At 43.2% G+C, this 25,212-nt stretch overlaps 1 protein-coding gene across 3 annotated transcripts; it reads right to left on the minus strand.

Moving 5' to 3' along the window:
• Window positions 1-417: 417 nt before the first annotated feature.
• On the minus strand, window positions 418-22,129 carry fam184b (family with sequence similarity 184 member B). Of its 3 annotated transcripts, none has more exons than XM_040144877.1 (18): window positions 21,980-22,129; window positions 16,658-16,846; window positions 14,016-14,690; window positions 13,230-13,365; window positions 12,671-12,822; window positions 11,594-12,139; window positions 10,117-10,224; window positions 9,699-9,997; window positions 8,704-8,842; window positions 7,378-7,497; window positions 6,976-7,108; window positions 6,561-6,691; window positions 6,015-6,130; window positions 4,785-5,141; window positions 4,521-4,635; window positions 3,764-3,871; window positions 2,677-3,074; window positions 418-527 (listed from the first exon to the last, which is right to left on the minus strand). In XM_040144877.1, the coding sequence occupies exons 1-18, from the start codon at window positions 22,127-22,129 to the stop codon at window positions 455-457; spliced, it is 3,945 nt and encodes a 1,314-aa protein (XP_040000811.1). In that variant the 3' UTR covers window positions 418-454. The 3 variants fall into 3 exon arrangements, with proteins under 3 accessions (XP_040000811.1, XP_040000810.1, XP_040000812.1); XM_040144876.1 differs by having other exon boundaries at window positions 4,521-4,647; XM_040144878.1 differs by lacking the exon at window positions 21,980-22,129 and adding an exon at window positions 17,052-17,101 and having other exon boundaries at window positions 4,521-4,647.
• Between the last annotated feature and the right edge of the window lie 3,083 nt (window positions 22,130-25,212).

Raw genomic sequence — 25,212 nt, forward strand, 5'->3', positions numbered from 1 at the left:
TGAGATTACAGCAAAAGTTTGCATTAAAAAAGGAAGACTGCTTTAAAAAAAACAAAAAAACAAACAAACATATGGAGACATTCCCAACTATACAAACAAGATCCGGCAGGCCTATGTTCTGAGAAGAGGTCAGGCATGTGTTTGAGAAGCACTTTTTGGTTGAGCTTTGAGGCAATGTTTGAGATGGCCTTGCTGGTGATGAGCCCATATGCTTGTTAATGTTTACTGTTTGTGGTGTGTGTGTATGTGTGTTTGTTTTAAGGGTGTGTGTGTGTGTGTCTGTGTGTGTGTGGTGTGTGTGTGTGTGTGTGTGTGTGTGTGTGTGTGTGCGTGTGGGAAGCAAACGGATGTGTACAAGAAGCAATGAATGTATATGAGGAAATGTACTTGCAGCTGCTGTTTGTGTGTGTGTGTGTGTGTGTGTGTGTGTGTGTGTGTTCATGTGTGTTTGTGCTCAGAAGGAGAAGTATTTGGTGAACCACTCCTGCTTCAGCCCCTCTGTCCCCTTCGGCTCCAGATACGGGCCCCTACAAAACACAAGAGAAACACAATTAACATTAACTTTAATATTGTTCTAGTTTCATAGGAATTCGCTAATTTTGAAACTAGTTTAAAAAAAAAACTGAGGAGACAATCGAAATATATTCATATTAAAAACTGTAAAAGAAGCGTGATATCTGTTAATCATACATGGAAAAAATTTGTTCCAGCTGTATTAGTTGTTGGATTTGTCGATCGTTAGGGCTTCATTAAAAGTGAATGGGAAACGGAGCAAAAATATATGTGGGGGAGAAGTGTGATGTGCCCCTACCCTAAAATACCACAGTCACAGGATAATCCACATAATCTAGAAAAAAACAAGCACAAACCAGAAAAATACTGAACAAAAGTCAAAAGAGAAAACGTTTAAGGTAGAGAAAAAAAAATTCACAAAATACTAATCTATAACTAAAAAATAAGGCTTCGGTTAAATATTAAACACAATTTCTGGATATCTCGGAAAGTATGCAAAAGCACAGAATTCAGGTTCCTCTAAAAAAGGCCTCAGATGTTATAAAAAAAGGCTTAAATTGTATCTAAAAAAGTTTTGATTATTTTTTCTTGGCTGCCAAAGACAGTAACACAAGTCCTATCTTTTTTTGTATCTGATTCTATCATGTCTCGTCCAGCGTCTTTGGTCGTGCTTTCTTTGTTTCACATTTTTTTGCTTTACTTCCTGTTTTATTTTTTGCTACTCACCCCTGCCCTGGTTTCAGATCCCCACTTCCTGCCCTGATGTGTTTCACCTGTGTCCAGTTATCCCCACCTCCCATGTGTATTTATTGTGTTTGCTCCCAGCTCCCTGTGCCAGTTACTCTTTTTCCCAGTGCCAAGCTTTCCAGCATTTACCTAGTTTTTTTCCTGGTTTTCTTGATCTCTGCCTGTGTTTTTGACCTCGCCTCTGCCTCGCCCTTTTTGGATTGTTTGTCTGACTGACTGCCTTCCCATATATCAAATCCTTTTTCCTTAGTAATGACTTTTCGTTTAGACTACTGGACTGTCTCCAGAGTCGTGCACTTGAGTCCTCATACCTGTGTACCAGTTTTGATAGATGGCGGGATGTCAGGAGAAATTTTAAAACTATAAACCACAAGTGAGATTGGGGCGACAGTAGATTATTTTTTTTTTTTGGGGGGAGTTTCACTCAGCACTGACAGACCTGCAGAATACGCTGTCACTACTGCTGCTACAGTAACTAGGAAGCTCGTCTCATAATGGGCAAGTGTTGATTTTATAGCTTTATAACAAAAATAACTTATTCAATTAATAATGATTAATTCTTTTAATCCATCCCTCCATTTAATGCATCTTATCTGAGATTTAAGATTTAATTTAATTAATTACTGTATATCATTAGGAATTAATGTTATATATGGCAGGGAAGAACTGAAAAAATGTGATAATCAGTAATTCCAGGCCATATTGTCCCTAGTGGTTTTCCATCATATTTTCATGTTTTGGATGACTGTGAAGAAGGTATTAAGTGGTGTGCTATGGCGTATTTAAAAGGTCTTTAAAAAGCCTTACTTTTAACTTGATGAAGCCTGCAAAAACCCTGTGAAAGGTCAAATAAAAGAGGGAAATGAATTCTAAATAAATAATTCTAAATTAAGTTACTTGTGAAAAATAAATGGACAATTATCAAAATGAAGGCAAATATATATATTATTTCTATTAACGATAGATATAGATAGATAGATATATAGATATACAGTATAGATATCTATATATATATATCTATATATATATATAGATATATATATCTCAGATGTATAAAATGTTTTTTTTTCCAAAACTGAATACCTTTTTTTTTTTTTTTTTTTTTTAGTTTTGTCATTTGTGCCTTGTCATGTTTGACATTATTTTCACACAGCGACTCAAAAATATTTCCCTTTATTTATTTGACCTTTATTACTGAATTGGAGAATTTCTTATTTGGATATAGCTTGGTAATTTGTGGATTCTCCCTCTAATTTGAATGTAAGATGCTTTCTGTTGTAACTTTTGTTTTTTATTTTTTCTGGCTTGTGCTTGTCGATTTCTTGACTATGTTGGTGTGTTTTTGGTTTCAAGTGATTGTGGTATCTTATTCTGAAGAAGGCAGTTTGCCGAAATGTCAATCTTTATTGTCCATACCTGACTGATTGGGCCTGCAGGTGTTCATGGGGCTCCTGGCAGGAGGGGGACACATATCGGATACCCGTCTGCGGTGACGGGCACACGGGGAGCGGGGCGGTGGGTGCTGGGGTTGGAGGGATGCAGGAGGTCCGGGATCTGGTGGAGCGAGCGAGGGAGGGGGAGGAATGTTGGCTGAGGGAGAGGGAGGTGTGCTTGTGTGGAAGAGAGGAGGTGGAGTAGTGGGAGGAGGTCTGAGGGCTGGAGGTGGACTGGTGGGGGAGGGTTGAGGAGGAGTGCTGATGGATGGAGGAGGAGGAGGAAGACGATGAGGAGGAGTGGGGGAGGAAGATGCTCCTGTCGTAAGTACCGGCGCTGGGGATGCTGGTGGCACGAGGAGGGGACTCCACACGCTTCCTCTGTCAGAAGAAGAAAATGACATACAGGTGATTTTTCTCTCAGTGTTACAGTGCTCAAAATGGAGTTTGTCCGTTCTTCAAGTTTATTATACTACTAATAAATACTTTGTTTAGAAAGTACGTGACTTTGTAAGTATGGATGATGTACAAAGACTGATTTGGCTGTTCACATATTTAAATTAGCCAGTTACCTGGAGAAAGCCTGGGAGAAGACAAAAAAAAGCCCTTCATCAGGATAAACTAGATATGCAGCAGGTCTTTGTTATGAACAGTTCAGTTGTTTTTATTTATATTTATTTATATTTATTTTGCCTTAGAATCACCCAGTGGCAGGTAGAAATGGACAGAACTACTGAGAAGTGGGTTACGCTGCAGGAGTGGTCTTTGGTTTGTGGTGTTTTGATACTTTTTTTTTTCCCCCACATGTCGCCATCACAGAGATCCAAGCTGAACTACATCACACAAGTCTGTATCCGCCCAAATGTGATGTAATTAAAAGCAGTGTAACGGACAGACAGGGGACGCAGCTTTAGGACAGACTAGTGATCTGTCGAGCGGGTGAACTTGCACATTTTACTTCCTCGTGCTACAGAAACCGGAGTTGGCTTCAACCCAGCCAGCTCTTCTGGCTAGAAGGAGGGTCGTTTTGATGAATACACTGTGTGCATGAGCCGAACAGACAAACTCACCCTCATGGTTGGCGTGACGCTCCCGGGGCGGGACTTGCTGTCACGGAGCCTGAGGGTGCTGCCGTCCCCGGCAACAGGAGGGTGGAGCTGCAGCTGATGCCTCTCTTCCTGGAGGGAAGGAGGACGAGGAAGGACTTTCATTGGCCTCATTCACAGTTGGTGGTGTTGTTGTTGAATTACAGTTGTATCTGGAGGGTGTGCTTGTTTGCTAAGCTGCCTCATGCCACACAGACAGACTCAGCGGCAGCAGCACTCTGACAGAGCACACTTTTCACAGTACACCCTTTCAGTTTGATTTGTTTTGAGCGGTTAAAGTAATTAAATTTTATAATAGACAGCAAACATTGGAAGAGAGAGAGAGAGAGAGAAAAATAGCGAAAGAGAGAGAGAGAGAGAGAGAGGGAGGGGTTTAACAATAAAATCCCCTGGCGGGAATCAAAGCAAGGACATTGCGGTCACATGGTACGCATCTTAACCTTTAGGCCACCAGGACACCCCAAGCTCCACATGCATGAGAAGCCCTAGAGGTGCTCAGATTAATGGAAACATTCTCATGTAGGGCTGCAACTAACAATTATTTTCATCATTAATCTTCTGATTATTTTTTTGATGAATCTTGTAACCATTGAACAAAATATTTATTTTTTGAACGTCACCAAAAAAGTGATACCAGAGAAAACAGTAGATTTCCCGAGAACGGAGACACGTGGTATATTTAATAGTCAGAGCCTGTAGCGTGTGTGTAGTGTGCTCTCACCACTAATCGTTTAATGAGCTGGTCTCTCTCAGTCAGTCTCTCCTGGAGTCTCCCCAGATGCAGGTCATCACATCGAGGCTCCCTCCTCCTGCACCGCTCCTCCCGCTCGCGCAGCCTGCAGTTAAATCATATACACAAACACACACACCTTCTCACGTACCCGCACTTATGCTCGCTCAGAGTTGTAACACATTTCAACCAGTGTATATTCAGTCTAAACCGTGTGGTGCGGGCTGTGTTTCCACGCGTCTGCCCTCTACTCACTCGTTCTCCAATGCCACTATTCGAGCCTGCAGGTGCGTCTGGGCGCTGCTGTACTCAGAGACCAGACTCTGCATCTCCCTCTTGTGCTCCCTCCTGATCTCCTCCACCTCCTCTCTCCTCTTATCCTCCTCCCTCTCCTTCTTCTTCTCCTCGTCCACCTCCTCCTCCTTCACGTCCTCCTCTTTCTTCTCCTCCCAGTGTTTCTGTGACTCCTCCAGTTTCTCCATCTCCACCCTCAGTTTCTCCACTTCCTCCTTCAGACGTTGTGCTTCTTCTTCCAGCTGCCCGTCTCTCTTCTTCCGCAGCTCTGCGCTTTCCTCTTCTTTCTCTTCAGCTTCGGGGTTCTTCTGTGTAGATCTGGGAAGGGACAGTAGATATAGAAACAGAAAGATGTAATGGAGAACAATGGAAATAATGGTAGTGGCCTGTTTAATATAATTAAACCATTACGATAAACTGTGAACAGTCAGGGCTGTTTGCATTTGGTCTGTAAATGACTGAGTTATAACCGATAAAAATCTCCTCTTCTAATTTATCCAGCTTTGTACTAGATATCATTTCAGTGTAGCATCTACTGTAGTGGCCGTTTTCCCCTTGTTTTCCAGTCTTTATGCTAAGCTAAGCTAACAGACTGCTGGGTGTGGCTTCACACAGACATGGGAGTGGTATCAATCTTCATGTCTAACTCTCTGCAAAAAAGACAATAAAGGTATTTCCCATTCCTTTTGGTTGATCCTTTGCAGTTTGGTATGCAACTTTGTAGTTGGTCATTCCTTACTCCAAGGATTTCACAGCTCAACTTATGAGCTGTCGATTGTTTATTAAATCAACAGAAAATCAATCGGCAACATTGTTTATAATGTATAATATAATTTATAACTTTACGTTTTCATATAATCAATCGTTACAGCCATTTTTCAAGCAAAAATGCCAAACATGCACCATTTCCAGCATATGAAATGTGAGGATTTTATGCTTTTCTTTGTCTTATCTAATAGTACACTTTGGGTTTTGGTCTGTTGATTGGATGAAACAATCAGTCTGGATACATCCCCTCTGGGAAACTGTGATAGGCATTTCACAATTTTTTCTTTCATAATTGTTCTGACATTTAATGGAAAAAAAAAATATCAGCAGATTAAATGATTGACATCTTTAGTTGCAGCCCTACAGGATAACCCTGAAGTAAAAATCTTTTTCTTTTTCACATGCATTTACTTCTTTCTTTACCTTTCCTTTAATTGCTTCTTAAGAGCCACATTCTCCCTCTGCAGCTCCAGCATGGCACAGCGACTCTCGTCCAGCTGTCGCTCAAACACTTGGTACTGGTTCTGCTGCTTCAAATCCTGCACACGCACACACACACACACACACACACACACACACACACACACACACACACACACACACACAATCACATTCAAGCATGCATAAAGTGAATACACATTGTCATTGTCTGCATTAATTCCAAGATTCAGAGTTCAGTTTTTATATTGGCTATTGTTGCTGCAGATGCTAACGTGCTGCGTTGGCTTAATCCCAGAGCCTTAGAGCATTTTATTCATGTGCTGGATAATGATATCCAATGTCATAATGGCTGCGATTTGATTGTGTGCGCGCGTATATATGTTTATGTTCGGTTGCGTGTGAGAGACAGATAACGAGCGTGAGAGGTATGTGTTTATTGGTGAACATGTACAGTATTTCTCTGTGCGCACACTCATCCCCGAGTTACTAATATTCCACACTGTGGTCATTGGTCAGTGCGTGTGTCACCTGTTGCAGAGCCATCATCTGTGTGTGTGCCTGTAGCTGAGCCTGTAGGTCTTCTATCTGCTGCATGTGTCTCTGGGTCATCTGTCTGCTCCACTCTGTGTGCTGCTGGGTCAACTCTGCACGCTGCTTGTCTGATATCACACACACACACAAAAGCATGTACAGAAAAAAATAAAAAATCAATTTTGCCCACTTTTACAGGTACCGTTCTGCTGTTGCCATGGTGAAGTGTATCCATGGCAATAGCAACTTCACTACTGAATTTATAATCTCCACGTGTATCTCGCTGTGTGTGTGCAGTTGCTCATTTGTGCATGCAGCTGAGTATGTGTTATACAGAGTGTGTCACTGTCCGCATGTGTTTCTTTCTTATGCTAATGTGTGTTTATGTGTACGTGTGCATGTGTGTTGTTACCAAGCTCCAGGTGGTGCATCGTCTGTAGTCTGTTCCTCTCCGACAGCAGATCTTCTTTCGCCTGTCTCTCTAACGTCTGCAGAGCCATGGCCTGACTCTGTCTCTCCTCAGCTAAAGCCTGGGTTTGGGGCTCCTCCAACACATTAACAAACATTTTTTTTTTTTTTTAAATAAAAGCTACATTCTTTAAGCTCACAAGAAGCTGTCTTTACACTAAGGTTTTTGCAAGACACACATATATATTGTGCTGTGTATATGTTGCATAGATACTCGTAGAATAACATTATGTTGCCTCTCCACTCTGGGCTCTCCAGTGCTATCATCAAAGCTGCTAAATTATTCATCACAAAGAAAATCTATGAAAGAGAGCACACAGGATTTTTGTGTGTGCATCACACGTACCTCCAGCAGCTCCCTCAGCTTTTTGTTTATCTCCTTGGTGTCTTGGACCTCCTTCCTCAGCCTGTCAATTTCGGGGTTGCCGTGGCAATCGTCTCCCTGGCCCGCCTTCTTTTTCTCCACCTGCATTAGCGAGAAATCGCGAGCGCAGGATTTGAAGGGTCTGTGAGGTGTCAGAGCAATCCCAAGATGATGAATTTGCTGCAGGCATTTAATTGAGTGTGAAATGTCGCTTTTGTTTTACAATTTACCGACTCCGACGGCTTTCTTAAAATAAACAAAGAAAGCAAAGACTTGATTGTGAACTCAAAACTGGCTTACGTGACTAATTAAAAGAGTACTCCAGCAGTTTAGTATTGCACTTCCATTACACTGGGGGACACACAAGACAGTGATGTCTTTCTGTTGAAAATGTATAGTCTCCAAGCCAGAGCCATGACAACCAGGTGCTATCATCAGGCTTATGTTGTCAGGCTTGTCAAAGCTTTTACAGGGCCACTTATCATGACTAGTGAACTGATCCTGATTTGTAAAATTGGAGGAGTTTGACCATCACCTCTGACACGTCAGACATAACCTTGTAACCCAAATGAACGTGGCACACTAAATGTCAATTAGAAGGCAGCCGAATGTAGAGAATCATATCTAATCCTCAGCAGGGTGTTTTGAGAACTACTTGGCAACAGTTTTCGATTAATTAATTAATCGTTTCAGCCATTTTTCAAGCAAAGATGCCAAATATTTGCTTGTTCAAGCTTCTTAAATGTGAGGGTTTACAGCTTTTCTTTGTCATACAGTATATGATGGTAAACTGGATGTCTTTGGGTATTGGACAGTTTGAAGAAATCAATGGGTAATATTTAACTATTTTCTGATGGAAATGGAATTGAATCAAGAAAATAACCTCCAGATCAACTGATGATTAAGACAATCATTAGCTAGATTCTACAACTAACCAACGAAAGCAGCTTCTTCAAATGGGTAGTTGAGTCCATCAAGCTGGTAAACGTATTTTTTCAGTTGATTTGAAATAGTGGATCTTGAAGCCAGTCTTAAAGTGTGACAGCCATGCTGGTTTTTCTTTGCTGTCTAGGAGCTAATGGAACGAACCTTGACTGCGTGATTTAGCCCCTATTTAGACTAACCTTTTTCCACATCTCAGGATTGCTGCAAACATCTCCGACTTTTTCAGCAATTATAATGAAGTGAAAACAAAATGGCAAATGAGGCTGATTATCAAGCTATAATTACATTTCTAAAGAGATCAGCATGGCTGTAAGTACTGAGACCAGATGGGTTTTTCCTATTTAGTTTATAAAGGCAACTCACCTCGGTCAGTTGACTCTGCAGCTCAGATATCTGGGTCTGCAGCTCCTGCTCTCGGCTCTGCCATCTCTGTTCGCTCTCAGCAACAGCAGCGTTCATCTCTATCCTGAACTCTGCTCTGAGACGATCCTCACACTCTGCCCTGCAGGCATGAATCACAACGAGATGGGAAGCAGAGTTAACCTACATGCAAAACTGCTATTTTTTCCTTCTTGCTACACTGTACTGTTTGGCTGTGCTTGAGAGCGTCTTGTTCTCTTTTGCTTGTACCTCATTTTAAGAGGATTATTTTTTTATATTAAGTTTGACGTCTGGAAGACAGCCTGTGTATGGTAGCAACCTGACTATTTCTCTCTTTTCTTAATAACTTGATTTCATGAATGTCCTTGAAAGTGAGAAAACCTGGTTTGCTTTGTCATATTAAAGGATTAAGAGTTCCCCAGCTGTATTTTTGGAGACGAAGACTGTGTACCCTTAGCTGGATTTCTAACAGTTTTCATAAATATGTGCCTTTTTTCATGGAAAATACCCCAGAGCACTGTTTTCAGTGTGTATACACTAAACATAGTTAGTATACAATGAAAAAGAAGCCGCTAGATACTGTCTGTAGAATCACTATATGAGGCAGGACAGACTAAACGGTCTTCTGAAAACCATCAAGGCAAGTGTTTATTTGGATGTGATATTGATTAAATTTTTATTGATATACTGATGTGGTTTAATGGTTCATGTATCACCTTATTGCTGCAGGTAATTCCTTGTTTCGTTACACCACACATTACAATAAAGCTCAATCAAATTAAACTGGATCGAACTGGGGTGAGGAAAATGTGCTGTAGGTTGTTGTGGGCCACTATCTGAATGATTTGCTTCTCAACTTTGAGAAGCTCTCTCCCTAGTGATCACTGAAGTGGAGGGCAGGCGGAGATCACAAGGAGAGTCAAGGCTTTGTAATGTGAGCCTAAGCGGTTCTGGCAGGTCCGTGTTTATTCTGCTACCTGATCCGGTCCTCTGTGTGCCGCTGGCTCTGCTCTAGAAGACTCCTCTCCGTGTTCAGTCGGCTCTGCTCCAGGACTTTCTCCTCCAGCCGGTGTTTGTCAGCTCTCAGGGACACTATCTCTCTCTGCTGTCTGTCCCGCTGCCTCTCTGCCTCCTCCTGAACCCGAGCCAGTCGACTCCGAGTCTGACGAAGCTCTTCCTCCAGATGGGAGCAGTGCGGTCCACACGAGGGTGCCGCTTCCGGCGCCACATTTTCTTTCCTCTCTTGTTGTTGGATCACTGACTCCAGCCGACAGATCTGAGAACAAAGGAACTTTCACTTCTTTCACTTCACATATTAGAATTCTTATAGCTGATAGCACAAATAGATCTATCTGATATTATTTTAGCTGATAAAAACACAGTTTGACCTCTGACCTCACGGTTAGCATCTTTCAGTTTTGTCCTCAGCTCCTCTCTTTCCTTCTCCAGCCCGCTGCGTAGCTCCTCACTGGTCCTCCTCTCCTCCTCCAAACGTGCACATACCTTCCAAGAATATTCATCCTCATCAAAACTATTATTACATTAACAATTGATCTTATTTATAGCACTTTAACCCAACCATACTATCATCTCCTCATTACTAATTCAAATTAATAATTAGTCACGAGGAGTGCACATTAAAAGAAGGCTCAAAGGGCAGGCAATTATGTGATAAAATCTCTTTTTATTTCTACACTTACACTGTGAGCAAAAAATATTCATTAATCATGCTCTTTTAGACCATTGGTTCCCAGCCTGGGGGTGCGGCAAACCCCCCAAGGGGTCACAAGATGATTAACTTGATAGCAGATCAGACAGAAAACATTTATGCCTCACTTTTTTTTTTTTTTCATACAGTTATTTTTGGGAATATATTTGCTTTCTTTCTCACTAATTACTCTATAATTTCACCTCTTTAGGGCCTCTAAAACATTCAAATAAAGCAGAGGGAAAACACTGCTGACCAGTGACAAAAATAGATAATTGCTTTCTTTTAGGGGATCACAAGCCCAAAATGTTTAGAAGAATGACTCATGTTGAAGCACAGACTGTGTAAAATATTATCCAACTCTGCTAGTCTGCGTTTACGTGCACCTAAGTGACCTGGTAACTGTTACCGTTCTGCAGTAGCCCTACTTCTCAAAGCTCAAAACCAACAGTTCCTTTTATCAGGTTGATGGATTAAGAAAAGCTGGTTAGCACAGCTAGATATTGTCTGGACAATCCTGCTTTCTGTGTATGCTTAACCAGATGTCTGCGGGTTTTTAAAAGGGTATTCAGTAGGTGCATTACTCCGATTCGGAGCAGGGAAACGAGTCCTGTAGCAGCTGTGGGACTCATAGCAGTTCACCCCTGTATCTAAAATAATTACACCCAAAAACTGACTGAAACTAAAATAATCAAGCCTGTATGAGCTGGCTGCCAGATCTGAACATCCGGCTATTTTTAAAATTCTGATACAAGTGCACACTACGGCAAAACTGTCCTCTTTTGCTACAGAGCCTGTCCTCTCACAGCACCGTCAGTCCAAGGAAAAGTCCAAAATAAGGAAAGGAAAAAGGGAAAAAAATCTCTTCAGGTGGAGGTGTCAAATCACCAATACTAATATACAGTATATAGTAGTCTTGGTTTAAGAATATAGTAGTTAAACATATAGGATCACTAAACAATTTGACAATGGCACTGGATTAAACAATGGATTCCTATGTTCATGTGAACATAATGAATGCTATAGGTGTAGGCCTGGTGCATGTGCTTTTCTGAGCTGTGCCTCAGACTGTTAGTGACTATTTCTAGTGTGGTTACTAGTTAAATGGAATGACCCCACCCACCCACCCACCCGCTCCCCTATGGTGTGCGGACAGATTCTGACCTCTTGGTTGGTCCTCTTCTCTGAGCTCAGAGCTTCTTGGACGCTGTTTAGTTCGGCTGCATGTCTCCTCATCACCTCCTCTATCGCCTTCCGCACCTGCTCCTTAAGCCGCTTCCTGTCCTCCTCGGCCTTCTCCACCAACCTCCTCTTCTCCTCTTCCAGCTTCTGCTGCACATTGGCCCTCTCTGCCTCGACCTGCTCTATGCTCTTGTCCAACTGGGAGCGAACACGAACTCTCTCAACTTCCAGTTCTTTGCGCAGCCGCTCCACCTCTTCCTCCTTTTCTCTATGCAGACGCTCTTTGACCTCTTCCACTTCTTTGTGCAGCCCTTCCTTCTCTTCCTCTCTCTCCCTGCGCAGTCTGTTTCTGTCCTTCTCCAGCTGATCCTTTTCTTTCTCCCTCTCCCTCTGGAGGCTTTCTCTTTCTTTATCTACCTCCTTCTGCAGTTTATCCCTCTCATCGTCTGCGTGCTTTTGGATGCGACGCAGCTCCTCTGTCTGGGCTCTCACCATTTCTGAACGCAAACTGGACAGGGCCTCGGCATGCTATAAACACACACAACATACACTCAGTGGCCACTTTATTAGGTACAGCTGTACAATCTAATACAATTCAACATAACAGATAGGCCATTAATTCTACCTATACAAAGTTTGTAATGTTCATTTTTTTGTTACAGAGAATGTTGGAAAATAAATTATTATTATTATTACCTTTATTATTGAAGTCAAAGTTAAAGGTGCTGTACTGGACTACATCATACTGAGAAGTGATTGTAATTTTTTTTTTCTCCCTATTTACATACATGAGGACGACAGAATATTAGAAACACATTTAATGCAGTCCAGTAAAACACTATCACTATGACCTCAGTGATAAAATGTATAATTGAATTAACATCTCTATGACAGTCTAAAAAAACTGAACATTGTAGCCATCAAAAAAATAGACTTTATGACAGAACAGCTGTATTGGCTTGGATTAGATTGTACAAGTGGACACTGAGTGTAATACTTAATACCTATGCACATGTAGCTGCACTTTATTCAGGTTGTGTGTGTGTCCGTGTGTGTTACCTGGCGTATCTGCCGTGCGTGGTCACTATTTCTGCCACTGCTCTGTAGCTCCAGCTCTCTGTTCCTGCTCTGCAGACGGCTCACCTGGCTCCTCAGTTCGTCCACCTCACTGCACACACACACCTCGCAGCCTCCGCGGTTCAGCAGCTCCTCTAACACACACACACACACACACACACACAAACAAACACGAATGAGCGTGTAATGATTGATTATGTATAAGAGAAGCAGAATGGAAATACAGCAGACCAATATTGCATGAGGAAGAGCCGGAAAAAAAAAAAATCATTCGCATGCAATAAATAAAATTCAAGGTCTTTTTGCTGACTGGGTATGATGACACTTTGATGAAACTGTCTGCCTTTGTGGAGGATGAAAAATGTGCGTTAGCTGCATTTTCTGCATATATTTTAATAGCGTGAGGTGAAAACTTAATTAACGCTGAGTCAGAAAGAATCGTGGAAAAGCACTGAGCTCAGCTGAACCTCGGCAATGCGGGCTTTCGCCAGCAGACAGGTAAGAAGACAGGTGAACAGGCAGACACAGACTGAACAACTACCTGCTCTGCTCTGCAGCTCGTCTTCCTGCAGCAGCAGCCTCTCCTTGGCGACCGTTAGCTCCTCCTCCGCTCGTTTAGCCACGCCCTCGGCCTCCGACACACGCCTCCGATCCAGCTCCAGCTCCTCCTCCAGGTCCTGGACGGAGGCACGAGGGCCGGAGAGGGTATGGAGGGCGGTGGAGAGGGAGTGCGGTGGGTTGGCAAAGAGCACGGGGGAATAGAGAGGAAAAAAAGAAGAAAAGACAGCAGAGGGAGAAAGAGGGAGAAAGAGAAGCCGACAGCAAATTTGACACAGACAAGGAGGAAGGAGAGAAAGAACACAAGTCAGGGACAGGGAGCACGATAAAAAAAAGTGTGGGATGAAATGTGGTGAGTCAGGAAGCTATCTTGCCCAGCTGTGAGCCTTTAATGGTCCGCTCTGAGGGTTTATGTCAGCACTCTGCCAGCTCTCGTAAGGCTTCTAAATGCTCATGCGTGAGGTGGTAATGGTGGTGGTGCAGCGGATCTATTCTGCTGAAACTACTCATTAGCAGATATTTGGCATTGGGAATAGCACTCAGAAAGTGCAGCCTGTGGTTAGCCAAGCAAGATCACGCCTCCCTCCTCTCTCCCTCTCTCTCTCTCTGCTTCCACCTGCTCCCTCCTTTCCCACCAGCATGATCGTTAGCTGGGTGCATTGGAGGCAGGAAGCTGCAAGACTTCAATTTCCTTCCACGTCCCTTCTCATAGCACCGGATTCTAGTTTCAGTATGAGTGACAACATCATGAGTGAGTGTGTGTGTGTACCTGTATTCGCTCTTGCAGTTTCACCGTGTTTCTCTTGCCCTCAGCCAGCCTCTCCAGGTGACTTTCCACCTCTGCTTCAGCCCTCTTCACTCTTTCTCTTAGAGCACTGTGCATTCCTTTCTTCTCCTCCTCTTCCCTCTCCTCCCACCTCCGCCGCTCCTCCCTCCATTCTGCCTCCATCTTCTTCCTCATGTCCTCTTTCTCCTCATTTAGATGTTTCATCTTGTGCTCCCATTGCTCCCGTTCGTCTTTCACCACTCGCCTCTTCTCCTCCTCCGCTCGATCCCTCTCCTCCCTCAGTGCCTTTACCTCCTCTAACAGTGCTTTTACTCTCTCCAAGTCCTCACGCTCTTCTATTTGTCTCTCCTCCTCCTCTTTCTTTTTCTCCTCGTCTTCTCTTTGTCTCTCCTCCTCTTTCCTTTTCTTCTCCTCGTCAGCAGCTTTCTGCAGCTCTTCACATATGGCATCCAGCTCCTGGATCTGCTCCCCTGCCTTCTCCAGTTCTTTGCTCAACCTCAGGCTCTCCTCCTGGGCAGCGCTGATCTGGGCCTTGGCCTCCTGGAGCTCTTCCTCTGCAGCCTGGAGCCTCTCCTCAAACTGTTGTCTCAGCTCCACCTCGGTTTCACGCTCCCTCTCCTCTGCCTGGATGCGGAAGCACTCAAAGTCTGCCTGCACCTGAAGGCACAGGGAATGACATGTTCCACACCGCACTTACATATAAACTCAGTGGTTAATGAGTATACATCCCTGTTACTGGGTAAGACGCTCTTTTTCTGTAGAACTGCCCAAATTACTCAAGGCATTGATTCAAATAAATTATGTTTTTTTTCTCCCAAAAACACTCTGGGAATCTTTCGAGAGACTTTGGTCTACGCTGACATGATAATCCCACAGGTCATGTATATTTTGTGGGGACATAGTCATACCCGTACCTTTGCATCCTAAAAATGCTGCGCTGAGATTTAGGAGCTGTGCAAACCCCTGGAGTGAACAGTGGGCACACAAGAGAATTGAAAAAGACCAGACTGTGGCCATAGAGGCCAGTTAGCTACAAGGTTGTGAGACTCCAACAACACTCAGTATGTGGCAAAACATCATGACCAGCCTGCACTGCTGAGATCAGGCGGGTTGGACCCATGAATTCCTTTTTAAAAATTCGAAACCTTTATTCAGCTTGTCACAAAAGTAAACAGGATTCGTAAGTAAATCATAATATTCAGTGAGTTGTCCTGGAAATAAAAAAAAACAAGAAGGAGACATTTTTTTAACGCTTTATATTACAGGTCTATGATCTCCTAATAACTTCCTTGGAGGTTTCCTTGAAAGAACCATGTTTTCAGGGTAATTACAGGGAAAATATGAATCTCCTTGCAAGAGAAGCAACACTTAAACCCAATCAGGCATTCATTCATTATTCAGTCATTATTGTAAGCTTCATTCTCCATGTATATGTTGAATTGTATGCTTGCTGTTGACGAATTTTACATGTTTACATGTTCAGCTGACCTGCTTAACACTGACTGCCTTCAAAGCTTAACTAGCAATGAACGGTAATTCATTAATTGGAGATGTATCGAGTCAACACTGTTTCTAAATTACACTATAATCAGTATCAAATTACATAGCTCTTTCCGGAAAATTTCTTGGAACTGATTATAAAAATTATTAAGGAGTCACAAGCCCCTGACATTTAACAGGTTTATTAGTTTCTTATCTGGACACCTTTGAGTGTATTGTTCCGTTGGCCACTTGCTGGAGAGCAAAGGCGGAGGTTCGAATTTCAAACTGTAGACTGGAGCCTTGATTAATGTGTGTTGATATTTGATTTTTACAAATCTGCTAATAAGAAACAGTATGTCCGGTGGCCACAGCTTGAGAATAAACTACGTTCCACTCCAGAGTCTAGTTTTATGTTTAGAAATTTGCATTCTCATGGTATTTGCATCAGTGACACTAGTCTCCTCTAACTCTAATAATGTATTCTTCTTACTATTAATGTATTCATCTTGTCTAGCCCATTTTCCAGGTTGCGCTGCACTGCACTAGGACTGTGTTTGCTCGCCAAAAATATAAAAACCTATTTGACCATACTTGTACGCGCTGTTTCACAAAAACCGAGCCCATGGGCTTCACTTGTTAAAGGGCTATTCATGTATTTGCTATTAGGCGTTTACAGTCGTTTTTCTTGTAACAAACTCTTATGGTAGCAAACTGATCTACCTGCATTGAATCTGCAGCGAAAAAAAAAAAAAAGACTTAAAATGATTTAAGCTCTGTGTACATTTTTTATCTCTTTAGTTGTTAAGGTGCGTCTTTTTTCCCGAAGAGCTCATAAGAAAATCATGCGGGTATTTATGATTCATGTTGACGTTTTATTGTGGTACACAGCATTTCAATTAGGCATGAAGTGCACTTAAGACCCGGTGAAGTCCTATTCTATCTGAACTACTTTGACTGGTGTAGGTCATGATAGGGGCAGGTTTGATGTGCTGCTCCCACTTGGAGTTTACAATTTAAATTACAGCAACACAACATGCCCTTGAATGAGGTCAGCTCAACTCATGGTCAGGAGGGTACGAGTGGACCCAAACACACACACACACACACACACGCACACAAGGACTGACACATCGTGCACACACCTGAGCTCCAACTCTCTGCTGCTCATCCAGAGACTCCTGCAGTTCGAGGAGGCGTGTCCTCAGCGCTGACCCCTCCCCTTCATGACACGTCTCCATCAGGATGCGGTGCAGCTCCTCGTGGTGGGCTTGGCTCAAGGCCTGCAGGGCCGCCTCCTGCTCATCGTTCTTCATGTTCAGAGAATAAATCACCTGCAGAGCGTCAACAACAGATGGAGAAAGACTTAACGATTGTTCACATTTCTGCCCTAAAGATGTGAATTTTGTAAAACTTGTTTTTTATCTCTTTGACATCTCTTTCTTAGGGTATACTTTTCTTTTTTAGCCAAACAGGAACCAGTCACCACCACTCCGCTTGACTGACACTGGATTACGGCAGTATCTCATTCCGACGTACCTCCTGCAGTCTATGTGTCCCTGAAAGTGTGGATCATGGTGTTTTGATGTTCATTAATTACTCTTGTTCGTCGTTGTGCGTTGTGTTTTTGGCTCGGCCTGAGCCAATATTTTGAGCTGGCGGCTTTACGATAACAAGTATTAAACTGAAACTGACTGATGTGGAAATACAATAATCTCCAAACAAAAACAACAAAAGTTAAACAACAACACTTTCAAACTGTGTTCATCTACTGTAACAAAAGAGCCGTGAGCCAATATAGTCCGGCTTCATGCAGTGCTTCTCCTGCCTGCCAACATGCGTGGAGTCGTTCTCCCTCATCCCCATTTAGACTGCGACTAACACGTGAAATATGGCCTGTTTCACCCCACTATTCACCTCACCATCTATGCCCATGCCTACAGTGTCATCATCTGCTCCTACTGACCCTGACATCTCACTTACCCACTTGCAGAGGTGTGTGTGTTTGCAGGGGGACACATGGGCTCATATTTTACCCAGACGCCTCTCTGTCTGCAGCACACAGCTGGCACAGCACTGCCGGACATTCCCTCAGTGTGTGTGTGCGCTCGCGTGTGTGTGTGGGTGCATGTCACCACCTCTCTCCTGCACACATACTTCAATGGTCTCAACATTGTCAATCTCCTTTAATCTATGATGTTTTTCTTATAATCCACGTCCTAATATCGATGATGGAGGTGACATCTCCCCGAATCTCTCTTCCCTCTCCAGCACTTGTACAGTTTGTCACGCTGGCTATTCAATCACGTCATAGTGCATGAACTTTGACTCACAAACTATGACTCATGATTCAGAGGAATGAAGGGGACTCTGAATCAAGGGCAGGCTCTGAGGGGGACTGTGTGTGTGTGTGTGTGTGTGTTTGTGCTGTTCTTGGCTGTCCTCTTTGGCCAGTTTGAAACTGAGAGCAAGGACGGAAGAAGGAAAATATAGCAGGGGATAGAACGATTTAGCAAACCTGGAGGTCGGAACCCCCTAAGGGCTTGTAAGATACGCCAAAATTATGTGGACAACTAAACGTTACACCCATACTGTACATAACTGCCGAAGCATCTCATTCTAAAACCATGGGCGTTAATATTGCTGCTACAGCAGCCTCCACTCTTAGGTACAGTTTTCCACAAGATTTTGGAAACCGATGGCAGAGATTTGCACTGATTCAGCTACAAGACTATTAGCAATCTAGTGCATTGATGTTGGGTGATAAGGCCTGGCTTGATGATCCAGTTCATCCCAAAGGTGACACACTGGGTTGAGTCGAGGGCTCTGTGCAAGCCGGTCAAGTCCACACCAAACTCAGAAAACCTTTTCCTTTTACACCTGGTTTTCTGAATGGTAAAACAGTGTCATTTTGAAAGATGAAGTGTCCCTCCCAAGACTTTATTCAACAAGTTACAAACACATTATTGTCTAAAATATAACTGCCGTAGCATTAAGTTTTACCTTAATTTGAACTAAGGAACTTAGCCAAAACCATGAAAAACAGCTCCAGACCACAGTATACGAACTTATATGAAACGTGTCCATATACTTTAGGCCATATGGTATAAATATGAGCGCTTGCTAGATCACCTACAAGATAGAAGTACAATGAAAAAACAATTGCTGTGCAAAATAAGATATTTCCTTTATCCTTCCTTGCTTGATGTATGGTTTACCTTCTCAAACCCCTGAAAATTATTCAAATGACACAATATGAGAAGAGTCACTTCACAGTTTAACTGTTTACAGTTTTCCAGCATACAGCCTATGATGAGTAGTCCGGGCTAGTCACTGATATTTTAATCATACTGAAAATTTGAATTTAGAAGCAATACATTTGTTTTTTGCATTTGTTTAATTCAACACACTCAAAGATTTCGTCACTGCAGCCATAGTTGGTCCGGTTTGACCAGTAGGTTACATTAAATTTATCTCAAATTTTGCGAACTTTAGATTGATATTGCTGCGTAACTGACATCACTGTGTCAGCTCACTGACTGTTTGGCTTAAGTTTTCATCCTTAACTTGTATCCCTTGTGGCCACAGTGGCTGCATTTCAGCAAAAGTTACATAGACTTGCTTTCGGATTAGCCTGAAAGGTAAAAGCTTAAGGAAAACATAAATGATGAAGCAGAGCAGCCAGTTCTATATAGTTGTGAAAAACTATTAGACATTGCGGTAAACAGCCTACAGCGTTGACACTGTTTAAAAGCCATTTTGAGATCAGTGAGACTTTAGTGCGATTCCAGATTTTAGTGTGATAGCGGTTAAGATTAAAAGTAGTGTCACACTTTGATTCAGCTTTTTTGGTGTAAATTCTTAAGACGCTTGGCGTGGCAGCTTGGTCAGAGGGTGGCGAGAGCCCCTTGCTACTGTAAATCCTGTCTCGAGATCCGCATATTGATCCTGCCAGTCGATAATGTTATTCATGTATCCTCACAAGCCAGTGCCCCTGCTTACTGACAATAATGTTATAGTCAGCAAAGCGTGAAATTAATATTCGTACTACAGTGTAAAGGAGTGCCGAGACGAAGCTGTTGAAACAGGAGGGGGATGTAGAGTGAATGGTTGGTGCACTGAGGAGAGGTTAGGCAAAGAGACAAGCGAGCATGCACACACACACTTTCTCTTACATCAGCCCTCCTTCCATCCCACACACACACACACACACACACACACACACACACACACACACACACACACACACACACACCTCCACACATATCAAAGAGGGTACTGGCTGATCTGGATTACAAAGCAGGGAACATTGTGACAGTGTAAGCTAGATAAGTACAGGAAATCAAAAGAGTGAGCGTAGATACACACACAAACACACACTTTAATATGCTAGTGTTGATCTCTGTGAGTCATGTAAAGAGGCTACTCTTCTGTATTCATGTGGGTGCGTGCATGTCTGGTCACACACAAGCTTATGTGAACATTAACAACACTGGGCCTGGCATGGTAAGCTCTCGCTTTCTTCCCATTCGTTTATTCTGCCATGTAAACACACTCCGATGTGCTACTGGTTTATCTTTAGCAGCACCCATTCAACCAGGGCAGGCCACTCTCCACTGACAGAGAGAGAGAGGGAGGGAGGGAGGGAGGGAGAGGGGCGGAGGTGGATGAAGAGGGAGGGGGATGGGTGCTGCGTAAGTCCAGTATAAGTGTGGATGGGTGAGTGGAGGACTGCGGGACAGGCAGACGTCAGGAAGTGTGTTAAGTACAAGTGCATATGTGGGTGAGTGTGTGTGTGTGTGTGTGTGTGTGTCAATCTCGATGTTCATGCACACAGAGAGAATAAGGGTTATTAAACATATAAGGTTACCACAGCTGGCCCATTTCCCGCTGGCCCTCCACTCAACACTTCCCCTCCCAAAACACTCAAATAAACCATGTGTCACGTTCCCAGCTGCCCATAGCCCAGCGAAGACGCTTACACCAAATACTGCGTTTGATGATTCTTATATTTCATCCGTGCTACGGATTTCGGATTTATTTACTGTGGTCATAAAAAGAGCTAAAGCGGGCTGGCAGGTCTTGCATAAAGTTTCAAGAGAGAGGGAAACAAGAGAGGAGGAATATTAGAATGGAGGGGGGTGGGAGGGCATGAGAGGTTGAAGGACTAGGCTCGCAAATTCCCCTAACAAGCACAGACACAAGTGCTGACCCCTCATCTGTGTCATCTTTGTTCGTCTGTGCCTGTGCGTCTGAGAAGAAGCCTTTTGAACAACACGCACGCAAATAAAGCTGCAGCATGAAATTGCATTGCACACGAGCTCCTGGACAGGGACACACACACACACACACACACACACAGACCTAAGGGCTACACAGAGGTGAAGCCATAAGGGAGGATGGGAAGTGCACAGTCATCAGTAATTGTCACAGCTCAACAAGCGACAGGTCATGCCCTGCCTCCGTAAGCATTATTGTGAAGCTCAGAGAGGGAGAATCCCCACGCAGCGATGCTCACTGTGTGAAAAGCACAGCAGCTCCAGCCACTGCTGCTGCAGCTGTCAAGCATCCCTGCCTGCCTCACTGATAAGTGTGCGTGCACATGCAGGCAGATGCACAGCATAATGAGTTCGCACTAATGAAGAAATCATTTCATAATCACGACAAAAATCTGACTGATTCCTCAATTAATGTATTTATTATAATTATAAATATCAGCCATTTGCCGGCCACTGCTTCTACAACATGGGTTTTTGCTGCTTTTATCTTTTTTTCGTATCACTGTTAATCGATACCTTTGGATACATGTTTTTTTTTTTTTTCGTCAGTTGATCAATGAGGGAAAAATCATTTGGGCATTTGTGCAATCTCTGCCATGACATGTGCCATTCTTTTCATTTTGGACAGTCAACCGTCTAACCTATACATCAACGCGTGGCGAAGATAATGCACAAATGAACGGCTTATTGCATCGCTGCTAACGGCCGCCCTAGTAGGTTTGGCTCTCGATTTGCCGAAGATCTGCAGCCTACACCTAAAGCTCCGAGTGATGCTTACGTCTGATTAATGTGTCGTGAATACGAATGAACCCCGATCCAAGTTCTCCGATCATCATCACGAGAGATAATGATGATTTGTAAGATAGTGTCCATCTGTAATGTCGTTTGAGATCGTACGTGTAGGTCTATTACTGTAACTGCGTTATTTTTACTCTGTACTTCTCTTGGGTTATTTTTCTTTTTTGGCTCCTGTGGATCCCTTTTATGTTTCTAGAAGCATTTACATTTTTGCTGTGGCATCTGTTGGTGTCACCGTCTATCACAGGAATATTTACAGGTTTTTTTCCCGGTATGTGATTATGTTTCAGCGCGATACGGCAGCTGTCAGATCACCCGATCCGCCCGACAGACCCAGCGACGGCGCTGTCCGGCGGGCGCGCCTCTCCCGGCGCCACCGGCGGGTCTTACCTTGGTGAGCTGGGCGATCTTCTTGCACATCTTGCTGTGCATCTGGTAGTCGTACAGCTCCTGCTCGATGTTCGGGAACTCTGCCGCAGTCCCGTTAACGGCGGAGCCCGGCCCGGGGGGCTGTGCAGCCTTACCGGCGCCCGAAGCCATAATGAACACCCCTCCTCCTCCTCCTCCTCCTCCTGCTCCTCCTCTCCCCCCCAAAGGGGAACTTCCCAGACCGGAGGATAGTCACAAATGATCCTGCCGCCTCTCGGATGACAATTCCCACCAAAATCGTGTCAACTTTTTACTCGTGCATCTCATCCCTCCGTCGGTAGACCCCCTCCCGTGAACAGCAGCTCGAGCGATTCGCTGGAAAGCATCGGGTAGTGGGTCGGCGGGGCTCTCCCCGTGCGTTCCGCTTGTTGCCCCCCTCTCCCGCTGTCCGCCCGGTGATCGCGGAGGTCACACGCTGGAAGTCCATCGGGGACGCGCTCGCGCCAACCGACTCTTCCCTGCTGCCGACAATTTTTCTTTTTTCTTTTTTCTTTTTTCTCTCTGTTATTCTAAGAGGGAGCGCTGGGGGACGAAGGCATACAGTCCAACCACCTGTCTCGCGGCAGGGGCAGAGAGGGGCGTGTGTGTCCTATGGAACATAACCGGAGACAGCTCGAGAAGAGCGCACTGCTGCAGTGCTGCCCCGCCCCTACCGGCGCTGCTGTATCAATGCCGATCGTCGTGTGTGTGTGTGTGTGTGTGTGTGTATGTGTGTGTGTGTGGGGGGGGGGTGATTTTACTCCATCAGTCAGATATCGTAAACAGAATACACTGAGAGCATTTTCAGTAACTGTGGTCAGTCACAGCCTGCTGTTAATGTATTTTATTAAAGGGCTGGAAAAGTACATCTTGTATCATTGCTCGTATTCTACTGGAGGGATTGCCATAGGTACAAAAACAATTTGTCACATATTTCTTTTGAAATAAACGCATTTGAGGAACTGTACCTTTTATGCACAGACTATCGTTTTTTTTTTTTTTTTCTTGAAAAACGCAAGTGGGCACCATTGACTAAAATTCATTTCTTAACCTTAAAGGGGTACTCCAGCAATCTGGTCCTGCAGTTCCACAGAGTAGGATTATTTGCAAAAGACATAATTAAAAAAAAAAAAAAGTCAAAAGCAGCATGGAAACAGCAGAGGCTGAGATATCTCGACTTTTAGTCCTTAGTATGGGGTAAAGACTACATATCCCATAATCCAACTCAGTAGCACCTTTACATTAGACCCTCTCTACCTGCTAAATGCCCACGTCTTCCAAAGTCCAAGCACTTAGAAGCTTTGCTAGACTATTGCTTTGCAGACAAATGTATGGTCTCTCTAGAGATCTAGCTCCCACCAGCCCTGTATCACCTCCAGGTTCCCATCAAGTGCAGTGCACACAGCAGATTATGCACGAGCGCTATTGTAAGCCCTGAAACCCAGAAACTAAGCAACAGTTCTTTGTTACAATAACACCTGGCCTCAGATTATCTGTGTCTGTTAGTCTATAATTTGATTAAAGACAATTTTATTTTGGATTATGCTGGATGTGAGCACCGTTTGGAGCATGTGGCCGACAATTTCTGAAACTTTTTCAAACCAGCTATCCAACAATCTCGCCCACATCCCACAGCAATGGCCAGGTTATCTGAAACTCTCTCGAGCTCCCTCTTTTCAATCTTCACACAACTACTTCCATCAGTTATCATATAACCAGCCGAGTGCAACACCACGAATGCCTTCAAGAAAGTTTGAGCTGTTATCCCTGTTTGTACGATTCATTGCGCTTGAGACTACAAAGAGGCAAGTAGCAATTTGAACTATGGACAGTTTTATCTTTAGATGTGGTCTAATGACACATCATATGATCCAGTTGGTTTGAAACACGCTGAGGACTTAAAGCCGACTAAAAGACAGGGCCTCAGCTAACAGTGCGTATTGTAATTTAGTGCCGCATAAAAGTCGCAGTCAATCAAATTATCACAGACCAGTTGACACACAGGGGAGCGCATGTGGTCACACACACTTACACACACAGTATGGGATGGTGGTTGTATAGGTGTATGTGTGTTTGATGGAGTGATTCAGACTATAAATATTGGACCGTGTGTTATAATGCAACTTGAAAGTGCAAGTTAATGAGAAACCTTGTTGATGTCTACGACATGGAAGGTGTAAGGCCATTTTGTTTTTGTTTTTTCAAATCTTTTATGCTTATGACACAGTAGGTGTATGGACCAATGGAGAGACTTTTAGTCCCTCTACATCTACCAGCATGAATATTTGATTTGATAATACACCTCCCAGATAATCCCTCACTCGTGTGCACACAGCTCTAAAGCAAACAGCCTGACAGAGTACCCTCTATATTAAATTGATTTTGAGCCCTCCACAGCCACCTTGGACATCACAACACCAACAGAGGGGTTGCACACTGGTATAAATGGCTCACATAGGATATGAAATATTTGCAGATTAGTGATCACCCATTCAAAATTAAGCCATATGATTACCCGGTTCATTGTTTTTCAATGATAAATCACAAAAATCAAACCAAACCCAGTATATCTTATATGAGTGTTCAACTAAACTTGAGTATGTGGTCTCTGACGGCCGATGCTATCTGAGTGCCTTTAAAAACTCTAGGAATTTTTCCCTGAATTTTCCATTTTCCTGACAGGGAAGGTTACACCTTGGCCGTATACACCAGCAAACAGTTATGTAATTATAAAATATTAATATTGATAATAATAATAATAATAATAATAATAATAATAATAATAACATATAAATTAAAACCAGAATAAAAAAGCTCAAAAAGAATCAATTTGAATCTTTTAAAAACCATATTTCTTTTATTGGCCTACAAGTAATTATTTTTATAATGAGTAATCTGTAATTTATTATCTAAATTAACCGAATAAAAGTTTGATCAGTAAAATGTCAGAATATAGTGAAAAATGCCCGTCAATATTTTAATAAAGAGTCGAAAACCCTGAGATGTCTAGTTTACGATGTAAACAGAGAAAGGAAACAAATCCTCACATTTAAGAAGCTGTTACGAAGGAAATTATTAAAAACGACTAATTGATTATCAAAATAAACAGTTGCCGATTAATGTTCTGTTGATCGAATAATTGATTAGCCGATTTATCGCTTCAGCTCTAGTGCTCTTGTGTAATGAATCACTGAGCCTAACGGATAGAGCCGTCT

Source organism: Xiphias gladius, chromosome 15, assembly GCF_016859285.1.
Source record: "Xiphias gladius isolate SHS-SW01 ecotype Sanya breed wild chromosome 15, ASM1685928v1, whole genome shotgun sequence".
NCBI classification, from domain to species: domain Eukaryota; kingdom Metazoa; phylum Chordata; class Actinopteri; order Istiophoriformes; family Xiphiidae; genus Xiphias; species Xiphias gladius.

Excerpts from the sequence above, each read along its gene's own strand:
- fam184b (XM_040144876.1), bottom strand. The coding sequence starts at position 22,129 with ATGGCTTCGGGCGCCGGTAAGGCTGCACAGCCCCCCGGGCCGGGCTCC. Across the intron at positions 10,225-11,593 it reads AGAAGAGGACCAACCAAGAG|GTATGTGCACGTTTGGAGGA; the intron begins GTCAGAATCTGT and ends TATTCTTGGAAG. Across the intron at positions 7,109-7,377 it reads AGCTGAGGGAGCTGCTGGAG|GAGCCCCAAACCCAGGCTTT; the intron begins GTACGTGTGATG and ends AATGTGTTGGAG.